A 12,975-nucleotide genomic window follows, 5' to 3' on the forward strand; every position below is an offset into this window, starting at 1 on the left:
CTGTGGTCCCAGCTACTTGGGAGGCAGAGGCAGAAGGATTGCTGAAGCCCAGGAAATGGAGGTTGCAGTGAACTACGATTGTGCTACCACCGCCTATGGCCTGGACAACAAAGGGGACTCTATCTGAAAAACAAAACAAAACAAAACCAAAACCAAAAAACCCCACATGAAACACCATGTTTCCATTAACAGAGTACCTTGCAAAACAAGGACTGCTGTACTTGAAATTCCGTTTAATTGCCTTAGCTATAGGAACAGCTCATGTTAACAAGGCAAATATTTCACCTTGTCTTTATCAGTTTGTACATACAGAACTGAATGCAAGTGCCAACATACTCTGATCGCTTCTGGGACATGGTTATGGAGTGCAGCACCTTCACTTTTCTAGTGAACAATAACTCAGGTTAAACAACAACAAAAATGGTGTTTCTGGGAAGAAGGCTTTATAGCCGGAAGCTATGGAATAATTCTTCCACAAGGGGGAAATTCTGAGGAAAAATGAACATGTTGCAGAGGAATTTGTAACAGGGTGCCAAGCATGCAGACATACACATGTCCAGACATAAGAAGCAGATACATGTTCCCACTGGGAGCTGTTCCAGCCGCACCTGGAGGCTCAGCCTTGACTCTCTGACTTACTAGCTGGGAGGTCTCAGGCACGTCCCACGTTAAGCAATTGCAGTCAAGTTGAATTCAGTAATGAGACTTAAATCAAGAATGAGATTTCAATCAGCCCAGGTATGTGTGTTGCTAAGAATGCCCCACTGTCTTTCAATGATTGTTTATAGCTATGGCATCATAAAAACTACACACCTGGTTTTTGTCCCCAGTTCATGACATGGAGCTCCTAAAACACTTGGAATTTCTGAGTCATTAATAAGCCATTTTCAACCTAATAAGATGCCTCTAGTGGACCCAGGATAGCTTTAGGACAGGGTCTGGACATCAGAAAGACCAAATATGCGATTAGAAGATTGGGTCTGGGCACGGTGGCTCACGCCTGTAATCCCAGCACTTTGGGAGGCTGAGGTGGGTGGATCACGAGGTCAGGAGTTCAAGACCAGCCTGGCCAACATGATGAGACCTTGTCTCTACTAAAAATACAAAAATTAGCCAGGCGTGATGGCACACGCCTGTAATCCCAGGTACTCAGGAGGGTGAGGCAGGAGAATCTCTTGAACCCGGGAGGTGGAGGTTGCAGTGAGCGGAGATCATGCCACTGCACTCCAGCCTGGGCAACAGAACGAGACTCCATCTCAAAACAAACAAACAAACAAACAAGACTGGAACTTTCAGCCCTCCCCCTCATCTCCAGGGAGGGCACCTTGGCCTGGATTGAGTTCAATGAGCAATCGTCAGTGATGTCATCACTCACACCTACGTAAGAAAGCTCCATAAAAACCTCTACATAAGGGGCCTGGGGAGCTTTGAGTTTGGTGAGCACATGGAGGTGCTGGGAGGGTCAGGTGCCCAGAGAGGGCAGGGAGCATTGCAACCACCCGCCATACATTGGCCAATGCCTTGCTTCCATTTGGCTGTCCCTGAGTTTTACCCTTCATAACAAAGCAGCAAGTGTATGAAAGTGTTTTCCTGAGCTCTGTCAGTCATGTTAGGGGATTATTAGACCTGAAGAGAAGACTGCAGGAACCCCCAATTTGTAGCCAATCAGAAGTACAGGTGGCCCCTGGAACGTGCAATGGGCGTCTTGTGGGACTGGGGCCTTAACCTTCGGGGTCTGGGCTAACCGTAGGAGTCAGTGTCAGAACTGAACTGAATTGCTGGATGCCAACTTAGCTTCAGAGAATCAGAGGCCTGTGTACTGAGGCACAGGTTGCGGCTGCCTCTATAGGCTCAAGGTAGTAAGTTGCACCCCGGGCAAAAAACAAAACAAAACAAAACAACAACAACAACAACAACAACAAACAGGTCTTTCAAGACTACTCCGGTAGCTCCGCTTTATTGGGAAGGAGGTTTCTGAGTAATTTCCCTGAGCTCGTGATTTGTGTCACTGGTTAGTGATGAGAGGTGAGGCCTGAAAAAGACCTCTCACTGAAAGGCTCTTCCCCACAAACCACAAAAGTCCTCACATGCACGAACCCAGGGGAAGCAGGCATTTGCAGAGACTCCCCGACGGATGCCCTCCCCAGCTGCTTACACTTACATCGCAAGCGGGAGCCCCCCTTTCAAGGGTGACTTGCTGTGATTCTGGAATCTGTACCTGCAGATCGTTCAGGCCAAGGACTCCAACTTGGCAGTCACAGAACGGTCAGAGGAATCTGGAGCCAGGCCCAGCCACCAAGAGCGGTCAGCTCTCTAAACGCTCTGCCCAGGTCACCTGAGGAGGAGCCTTATTTAACAAGAAGAGGGAGCCAGGGGCCGTCTCCACTGCATACCCTGCATGGTCAAGCAGCCGCGGTGCGGGACAGGGGGTGCCACGGCATACAAGCCCACCAGCTGCCACTTTCCAATGGAGAAATGGATGGAAGTCCAAAAACTTGGCGATAAAAACCCAGTGTCACTACACAAGCAAAAACTGCAGCAACCAATGAGCACTCTATAAGCAGCTGGGGAGGGGAAGTGAGTTTTAGTGATTTACATCTGAACTGCAGTGAATACTCACCTTAAAGCCTGCACCTAGACAATAAGACTGTTTTAAGCCCCACATCATTAAAACCGCTGCTTCCCTGGAAAATGTCTGAATAGGCCTTGTTCTGGCACTGTAAGCTTCTCAGATTGTCCCTGAGACCCAGTGGATTCTGGCTGAGTCTCCCTGACCTGGTGACTTAGGTGCGGCCACGATTCCTCACAAAATCTTCCAACCAGACCATCTCCCTGCCCACATACCCAAGTTCTAGGGAGCACTGCAAAGTGGCCTTCAACAGCACAAACCACAACTTTTCACATTTAGCAAACACTACGTGGATATTATTTGGTGGAACATGGTCGTGGAACACGGCCCGTGTCACCGGCACCCGCTTACCTTCTCCATAGCAGGAGGGGGAGAGAACCTCTTGGCACAAGCTAGGAAGATGTCCGGGTCTGGCTTGCCATGCTGCACTTCGGGGTCATCTCCCAGCACAATGTGGGAAAACAAGCTGAAGAACTCCTTGTGGCGGCTTGTCTTCATATCGAACGACACGGACCCCGAGCTGGTGGCCAGTGCAAAGGGGATGCCGTGTTTCCGCAGGTGGATGATGAGTTTCTCAGCCCCTGGGGAGGAGGAGGGAAGGACTGAGGTGAGGGGCAAGGTCTCCACCACAAGACCTTCTTCCAGGGACAGTCCCTCCAGCTGTGTGGCAGCACACTCTCAGGCTGCTCCTTTTGAGGAATTTCTGACCTAGGACAGATTGTCTAAAAGCGGTTGTCAGCTCCAAAACATCCCTGCTCAAATAAAACAAACCAAAAAATCAGAAAAGCTATTGGCGGTTGAGCGATACATTTCCCAAAGGAACAGAAGAAGAGCGCACTGGGAGGCACTGCTGCTTTGTCTGCTGGGCCTCCTTATGAAACTTGGAGAAGGGCAGAGAGCAGGCCGAGGAGGTGACTGGACCTGGGATCTGGCCAGGGCACCGGGGAAGGCCCCTCAGCAGGGCCTCGCTGAACCATACTTTTTTTCCAAAGCAGTAAATACACAAGGACTATGCTTTTGGTGTTTTCTGCAAAAACGCTGTATTCTACAGAAAACACTTCAATCATTCTTCACCCTGCTAAGGAGAGGAAATTACACAAAGGCCTCCACCAGATGCTGAAGAAGGCTGTGGCTGAGGGACTGCTGCGGCGCTACTTAACAAGGGATCAGGGGACAAAAGAAAGCTGCTGAACACAGCTGATCAACAGCGACGTGCCATATGAAAAGAGCATCCTCACACTGTCATTAGCCACACGGATTAACTACAGGGACCACACAGGTCCATGGAGGTCAACATAGAGCCAATCATGAGAGGACTATTTATCAGAAAGAATCAAAAATACCAGGATCCTTCCCACCTTTAACTTATGCTGACTAGCACAACAGGAACATCTAAATCCACACAAGGTGTGACGGTTTGTCTAAAACTTTACTTTATTTTTGAGACAGGGTCTCGCTCTGTTGCCCAGGCTGGAGTGCAATGGCTGATCTTGGCTCACTGCAACCTCGGCCTCCCAGGTTCAAGCGATTCTCCTGCCTCAGCCTCCAGAGTAGCTGGGAATACAGGCATGTGCCACCACACCCAGCTAATTTTTGTATTTTTAGTAGAGATGGGGTTTCACCATGTTGGCCAGGCTGGTCTCGAACTCCTTACCTCAGGTGATTCGCCTGCCTCGGCCTCTCAAAGTACTGGGATTACAGGCATGAGCTACCACGCCTGGCCTAAAATTATTTTAAATAATTGTATAATCATGCCTATTTTAATAATATCATGATTTAATGCCCCTACTTTGTCAATTGTTACACAAAAGAATCAACAGAGTCATTTTTTCCAAACACCTAAAGTCATTCAGGATAAGGTAACAGATCTCTGGAGCACCTGACCCTCTAAAGATTTTTAAAAGGAAGGCATGGACAGATCATAATGTAGTTCCAGGACAAAGTTAAATAAAGCAAATGAAATCAAGCAAAATCTAGCACTCCACTGGGTGTAGAATTCATAGTGTCTAACATTCAATCAAAAATTACCATGCCTGCAAAGAAGCAAATACCACCCACAATCAGGAGAAACAGACACAGAAATGATAGAGACAGATGGAATTAGCAGATCATGACCTTATGCAACGGCTTTATAAGTATTATAAACACACCTAAGATAGACACTATCAGAATAAAAAACAAAAGACCCAACTACATGTTGTCTACAGAAACCTACTTTAAATATAACTACACAGATAGATTGAAGATAAAAGGATAGAAAACTACATACCACATAACTATTGCTCAAAAGAGAGCCAGGTTACTTACATTAATAACAAACAAGCCTTTAGAACAATGAATGACTATCATCAGGGATACATAGGGACATTTCATAATGACAAATAGATCAGTTCATCAATAACACATAATTCTAAATGTGTAAACATCAAATAGCAGAGCTTCAGAATGCATAAAGCAAAAACCAACAGAACTGAATGGAGAAACACAAACGTAGAAGGAAGTTTAAAACTCCTCTATCAGTAACTGATAGAACAAGTAGACAGAAAAGAAGTAAGGATACAGCAGACTTCAGAACCACTGTCAAGCAACCTGACCTAATTGACGTTTATGTAATACTTCTCCCAACAACAGCAGAAACCACATTATTTTTAAGTGCACGTGGAACATTCAACAAGAAATATCCTATTATAAGGATAAAACTATTCTCAAAAATTATAAAATACTTAAAATCATACAGAATACCTTATCTAACGATAGTAGAATTAAAATAGACATTAATAATAGAAAGGAATGTGGAAAATCACAAATATTTGGATGTTACACTTCTATGTAAGACATGGGTCAAAGATGAAATCACAAAGGGAAACTAGGTAATATTTTGTAGAGAACTAAAAACTACCAAAATTTCTGGGATGTGGCTAAAACATTGCTTCGATGAAAACTGATGGCATTGAGTGATATGTTAAATAATAAGGTCTCAAATAAGTGATCTAAGTTGCCACATTGAAAACCTGAAAGAAGTTCAATGATTTAAGCTTTTACCTTAAGAAAGTGAAGGAAAAGAGCAAATTAAACCCAAAACAAATAAAAGGAAGGAAATAATAAACATGAGAGAGAAAATCAATGAAATAAAAGTAGAATACAGAAAACCAACTAAATCAAAAGCGAGTTGTTTGAGAAGAGCAATTAAATTAGTAGACTCCTAGCTAAACTGATCAAAAAAATAAAGAAGATCCAAATGTACTAACATTAGCAGGGAAAGAGGGGACAGACATCACTACAGATCCTAACATTGATAAAATGATAAAAACTTAATTATTATAGGATTAATGGCAACACATTTGACCATTTAGATGAAATGAGATAATTCTTTGAAAGATATAAAACTCCCTCAAGAAGACACAAATAACCTGAATAGCCTTCTGCCTATGAAAGGAATTGAATTTGTAATTAAAAACCTCCTTCCCACATCTAGGATCAAATGGCCTCGCTGGTAAATTTACCAACTTCCCAAGAAAAAAAAGAATGCCAATTCTAAACAGACTTTTCAGGAAATTGGAGGGAACACCTCTCAACTCATTTTACATTTTACATCAGCACTTCCCTGATCCCAAAACCAGATAAAAGCCAGACAAGAAAACGACAGATCTCATGAACATACATACACATACCTCCACACATAAAAACAATATTCAATCAGTGTAGAAGTACTGCACCTAAAGAGCTTCTACAGAACTTGAATCCATTAGTTAAAAATACTAAAATGCCACACTATTTCATTAGTTTGCAACAACCACTGATCAGTATCACAGAGGACTATAGTTATTAGCTAAATTTCAATTTAAACCTTAACCTAACTGGTGGATGAGATAAAAGGCTCTAATTTTTTTTAAAAAAGAGACAGTCACGCGTGGCAGTGCGTCCTGTAACCCGTTACTTGGGAGGCAGAGGCAGGAGAATCGCTTGAACCTAGGAAGTGGAGGTCGCAGTGGGCCGACATAGCGCCACTGCACTCCAGCCTGGGTGACAGAGCCAGACTCCATCTCAAAAAAAAAAAAAAAAAAAAAAAAAAAAATAAGCCAATCATGAACTTCTGTCTGGATATAAACAGTGATTAAAGCTGAGTATCAAAACAATCTGAATTTAAAACAAGATTTTTAAATTGCTAGATCACACAATTTTAAACCAATATTTTAAAAAATGGAGCACATTTAAACACATGGCTCTGTAAAACACACTGTATAAAGAAAATTTTCTTAAAGTACTTTGGTGCTATTAATTTTAAAAACTTAAACAGATTATTTTATTATTATTGTTTTGAGACAGGATCTTGCTCTGTGACCCAGGCTGGAGCAGAGTTGAACAATCATAGCAGCCTTGACCTCCTGGACTCAAAACGATTCTCCAGCCTCAGCCTCCCAAATAGCTGGGACTACAGGTGCATGTCACCATGCCTGGTAAATTTTTTTATGTTTTGTAGAGACAGGGTCTCCCTATGTTAGCTAAGCTAGTCTTAAGTTCTGCTTCAAGTAATCCTCTTGCGTCGGCCTCTCAAAGCCCTGGGCTTAGAGATGTGAGCCACTGTACCCGGCCGATTATTTTATTTTAGCTTATCCTTCTTGCATTTCTATTGCTGTGAATTATTTCTAAGGTGGAGTAGATAAACAAACGCACACCAATGTGTCTAGACTGGAATGCAGCTCAACATTCTTATTGATGGAGAATGAATCAAAAACAGTTTTGGACGACTGCTTTACACCACCACAGCATACTGACATCTTCAAAATGCTTGGGACTCCTATGAAGATGAAAGCCAAGACAAGACTATGACCACAGTCAGAGATTACGGGACATCCGTCAATTATACGCCCTCTTTGGGCCTCAATTTTGTCATCTGTCAAAGAGCAATGATTAACGTTCCTCATGGAATTAATTCACAAGAAGAACAATGCCTGGAAAATGACATCGGTGAGGAAGCCACAGATAAATGTTAGCCAGTGTCGTTATCATCAGATAAAGCTCCAGTGTATCATCAGGAATGAACGATCCTAATCACCTGATTCAAAACTGCCTGATGCCTTCACAAAGTTTTTCATCTTTTAAAGAGTGCACACAAACTTTGTCTCGCTCAGTGGCTTTCCCTGAGAAGTAAAAGACGAAAAAATGTAAATGGAGTTCTGTTCTAGGGAGAAGCTGGTTAATTATGTGTATAAATGAACTCCAGTTCCCAGCTCCTAGAATTTGGTGTGCTTCCGTGGGTTTACAGGAAGGGCAGAGAGACAGATATCTAGATATCTGTTGCTCCAAACAATCAGCTCACAGGACACATCTCCAGGGGAAGAACTGGGGCATGTGGAGAATCAGCACCGTGAGTGGGAAGAAACGCTCCTGCTTTCCTCCATCCTAGAGACCCAAGGTGGGTGAGAACAGGGATGTGCAATTAAACAGGATTAAACAAGGGAAAGAGGCAGAAGGCAGGCAGCTGCCGCGCGGTCTCAGGTATTCATGGCATTCTTTTGTTGGGTGATCTGGCCATCAGAACCGTACGAGCCTGAACATTCTCTGTACTACCTAAGACCTGCAGTGAGCAACAGAAGCAAGTGGGGGGTACCGGGGGTTGACAACGCAAAGTGGGAGAGGGAACCGCTTAGAGGGCCATGCATGTCATTAACGCTGTGTGCCGAGAACCATGTCCTGGGCCTCAGTCTAGAAGAGCTCTATGAAGTGAGACATGGAAGACAGCCCGTGCCACTGGGGCAGACGATGTGGTCAGCTGATGGATGCCACCTGGCTACCTGTGAGAAGACGCTGATGCTATCCCAGGACCAGACACACCTGTGGGATTCTGCTGAGCCCCCACTTCCTGCATGGGCATCCTAAGGATGCCTGGCCCGTCACCCCACCCCACCATGGGGAAGGTGCTTTGGCATGCTGTCTTTCTTAGGGGCTACTTTTGCAACTGCCTGAACAGCAGGTGTTATGCTTCAAAAGCTTTGTGTGACTGAGAGCAGTGGGTTGAATGGTAGCCCCCAAACAGAAGTCCTCACCCATGGTACTTCTGTCTTGTTTAGAAAAAGGGTCTTTGGAGATGTAATTAAGTTAAAAATCTTGAGATGAGCTCACTCTGCCACGTGGAAATGGAGGCAGAGACTGAAGTGATGTGGCCACAAGCCCAGGGATGCCTAGAGCCCCCAGGAGCTGGGAAAGGCAGGAAGGATCCTCCCCTAGAGCCTACAGAGGCAGTGTGGCCCTGAGACACCTTGATTTCAGACTTCCAGTCTCCAGAACTGGGAGAGAGTCAACTTCTGTTATTAGAAGTTGCTGAGTTTTCGGTATCTTGTGGCAGCAGCCCCAGGAAATGAATACACAAGTGCTCTGTTCTTGAATGTGAATGAGCAGAACAGACACTGCCAGGTGTTTGTTGAAGAAGACTCAAACAGGCAGAAGACAGGAATCTGCCAGAAAAAAATGACAATCCAGAGAAAAGTGGGCGAGGAAGCAACAGTCATGATAATAATTAGTATTCACAGAGACATATAAGTTACTGAGTCCTTAAAACAAAAACAGAATGCTAGAAAACAACAATTCCCAGAAGAAGAAAGAACATATGAGGATTAAAATAAATCAGGAGAGGAGGGCCGACACAGGCAATGTCAGCTACGACACCAAGCTGTCTGGGATGCGGTTCAAGGCGGTTGTGGGGGGCAGGTGGTGGACAGATGGCTGCTCTTTCTCGTTCCTTAGAAATATGTCCGGTTTGGCTGGGCATGGTGGCTCATGCCTACAATCCCAGCACTTTGGGAGGCCGAGGTGGGCGGATTACTTGAGGTCAGGAGTTGCAGACCAGCCTGACCAACAGGGTGAAATCCCATCTCTACTAAAAACACAAAAATTAGCCAGGCGTGGAGGCACATGCTTGTAATCCCAGCTACTCGAGAGGCTGAGGCAGGAGAATCACTTGAACTCAAGAGACGGAGGTTGCAGTCAGCCGAGATCACACCACTGCACTCGACAGAGAAAGACTGTCTCAACAACAACAACAAAAAAAAAAAAAAAGAAGGAAAAAAAAAGAAATACGTCGTGATTTTTAAAACATTGACAATATTCAAATATACACAGAAAGAAACTGCCTGATTGATATTGCTTTATTTCCTGTGAGGCAGTTTCACTTCCTGAGGACTACAGAGAAACCCTGTCACCCTCCGGCCTCCATCCTCTTCCTAAGGCTCAGAATCTGAGCTGTTACCTGCATCTTTGCGGGTGAAGACATAGCTCATGTGCTATCACTTCCTGGAAACTTTACCAGGCTCCTCCCACCCTTGTAACCCGCTGGGATTCACCACAACACCTCCAGCAGCTGGCTGCAGTTATTGCGGTTGTACGTATGTGGTTAGAAACTTCCACTCAAGAATGAGTCACAACCTCTGCACTCCCAAGACCCCATGCAGACATCCAGTGAATAAACTGCTTATTTCCTGCCCTCTGTTTTCCTCATCCTCGTACTCCATCCTCTCTGTTCTTAGGAATGGAAGGCAGTGGTGGGGGCAGGAATCATTCCTTTTCCTTGCAGTACATGTGTGCAGCATGGAATAGAAAGTGATTTCAGATACATAGTGGGAAAGTGAGCTAGTTTTCCTTTGACTCCATCCATGGCTTATGAAGCAAGCTGAATGCTGGCTGTGGGGGTGTGAGGATGGCCCCTGCACTACACAACAATGCTCAGAGTTTCTCAGGGTTTGTGTTTCCAATTAGGAGGCCACACTTGGCTGGCACATGCTGGGCCCTCAATAAATATCTATGACCGATATTGAATGGACAATTAAGGCAAAGGTCATTAAAAATAACATTTGGCTATGTGAAAATCACTCAGATGCTAGATTTTAAGTGTTCTCCCCACAAAACATGATGAGAAAGTGAGATGATGCATGTGTTCATTAGCTTGACGCAGCCATTCCACAATGTATACACACTTCAAAACACATTGTGTGTGATAACTATATACGATTTCTATTTGTCAATTAAAAAATAAGTAAGTTAAAAAAATAGCATCTGGTTATCCGAGTTCATGGTGGGGAGCCTTCTCGTGAAGCGGTTAGCATTCTCCTTTACACAAGACAGACCTGTTACTCTCCAATAAGATGCTGCCTCCTGGAAAATGTGTACCCAGAGAGCACACACGGTCCAGCAGACATCGCTGTTGTGGTATAGCACACGGAGGCAGGGGATAAGATTCGACGTGATTGACAGGCACATTTATCCAAGAGAAAACTTTCAAGATCTGATGGAGTAATGCAGGGTTTCCATTCTTATTTCTTGCCTACTTGAAGTTCCTTGAGCGAGCTGAAAGCACTTACTGTTGCGAGGCTTCCTAAGGAAACATCAGTTCCAGGTTCTTCACAAATGTCACACGTGATCTCACAAGGGTACCATGTTCTGAACAACACTGAGCTTTGGAATACTAGAATTGTTGGCACTTCACAATGCAAGGACTTGTCTCGCTCTCTGATCCCTGGGTTTTACATGGGCAACTTGGCAAGTCCATGAGCCTTCGGTCATCAATGGACAGTCAGGGGCCACATGCAGGAAGCTGTTGCTGTGTGAAGAGCTGATGCCCTGAGAGAGTGACCAAGAAGGGAGAAAGATGTCTGCAGGTCAAACAGGCACCTGGGATTCCATAAATGGATGCAAGTTAACTTTAAATCATAAGGGGTAAGCTGTGTAGGTCAGGTATTTACAAAGGGGTCCACGAAATGGATTTTAGCAAACTTCCTTTAAGTTTAACATCTGTTTAACTTTTAAAAACATACGCTGATGCATTTATTTCTTGTTCAAGATTTATCGAAGGAAACATAATTCCATGAGGACAGGCTGCTACCATTGTGATAAATGGATTGGTCATGCTCAGTGACAAAAGTGTCTCCTGGAACAGACTCTACCCAGGCTGCTCTGAGTCTTTTTCTCCACAAGGCCCCCACACTGGCCTATAAAGACTTGAACAAGTTCAACAGCTCAAGGTCACACCACTACATGACTCTAGCCTCCTTAAAGTACTTGCCTACGAAAACTCAAGGCTGCCAAAATAACTGATTGTTGGTTCCAGCCACCCCTGCAGACAAGCCTCTGTGGAAGGACAGGAGCCTGACTTCTATCAGCACCAGTGAAACCCAGATGGCTTCACACTGACCAAACCCTCTTCCTGCTTTCTGCAATTTTCACTTCCCCGACTCTGCTGAGCCCCTGCTGACCCCTCCCTACTCCCTGAATTTCCCTTTAAAATGCCCAGTCACCTCTGGGCTAATTGATGTTGAGCCCAGTTTCACATTGGTCTCTTTTCTCTATTGCAATAGCATATTATGGAAGAAAATCTGTGCTGATCGCTTTAACTACTGTCTGGCTGTGTTTATCCTTGACACTAGAAAATAACCAAAGTCAAATTCCCCAAAGCATATAGTATTCACATTCATATATATAGTTTTAAAAATTGTGACTTTAAGTATAAATTTAAAAGAAATATTAACTAATTTAGGAAATCTGGCTAATATAGATTCTTGATTTTTTGTAAGTTCTGTATGTTTATCTATTAAAATGGAACCATCACTTACAAACACTACTGTGCGCTTTTTAGTTCCCTCACAGGAAACCTCTGGTAGCCACAGCCACTGTGAGTGGGCGTCTCTTAATGATTTACTGCAGAGCCATGCCTCAGGCTATCCCTCTTCTGATCTTCTCCAAGCTCTAGGGAGCATGCTTCTTTCTCAGACATCATTGATTTTGGCAGAGCACCTCCTTCCTTTTTCTAGGCCTTCCAAATGAATTCTGCTCTTTTGAAAAGGTGCTTGCTGGTAAGGAGGGGGCCCTTGGCTGTGTGCAGATCTTCAGTCCTAATTTACTAGGGACCTGGCACCAACTCAAAGCTAATATCAGGGATCGCCACTTATGGAATTTGCACCACAGGATCCGGCTTATGGAATTGAGTGACTAACCTATATCCTGGACGTAAGACAGTGTGGTAGTGTGGAAGGAAAGGAAACAGGAGAAAGGAATTGGGTTGAGGGGCTGGAAGAGGAGCAAGGCTCTGGCAAGACTGGCTGAACCTCATGGAACACTCCAGCCAAACATGACTGACTGAGTCCGTGCCCCAGCTCAGGGCCCTCCTGGGGCAACCTGAACAGTGGCAGTCTGAGCTGGGAGTAGGAAAGTATGGGTGGAGGTGTACTGGCTTGACACTGCTCTCCCCACAAAATTCATGTTCACCTAAAACGTGGGAATAGGACCTTAGTTGGAAATAGGGTCTTTACAGATGTAATCAAGTTATTATGAGGCCATACTAAATTAAGGTTGGACCC

General features: G+C 44.5%; 1 protein-coding gene across 2 annotated transcripts in view; it reads right to left on the minus strand.

Annotated features, from left to right (window-relative positions):
• The window catches only part of PUDP (pseudouridine 5'-phosphatase), a 99,384-nt gene that overhangs the window by 25,306 nt on the left and 61,103 nt on the right, over positions 1-12,975 (minus strand). For both annotated transcript variants that reach the window (XM_004063752.3, XM_004063755.3), the window contains exon 3: positions 2,981-3,210. In XM_004063752.3, coding sequence (XP_004063800.1) covers positions 2,981-3,210 — 230 coding nt within the window. The remainder of the gene's footprint in view (positions 1-2,980; positions 3,211-12,975) is intronic.

This window comes from Gorilla gorilla, chromosome X (assembly GCF_029281585.2).
Source record: "Gorilla gorilla gorilla isolate KB3781 chromosome X, NHGRI_mGorGor1-v2.1_pri, whole genome shotgun sequence".
Lineage (NCBI taxonomy): Eukaryota > Metazoa > Chordata > Mammalia > Primates > Hominidae > Gorilla > Gorilla gorilla.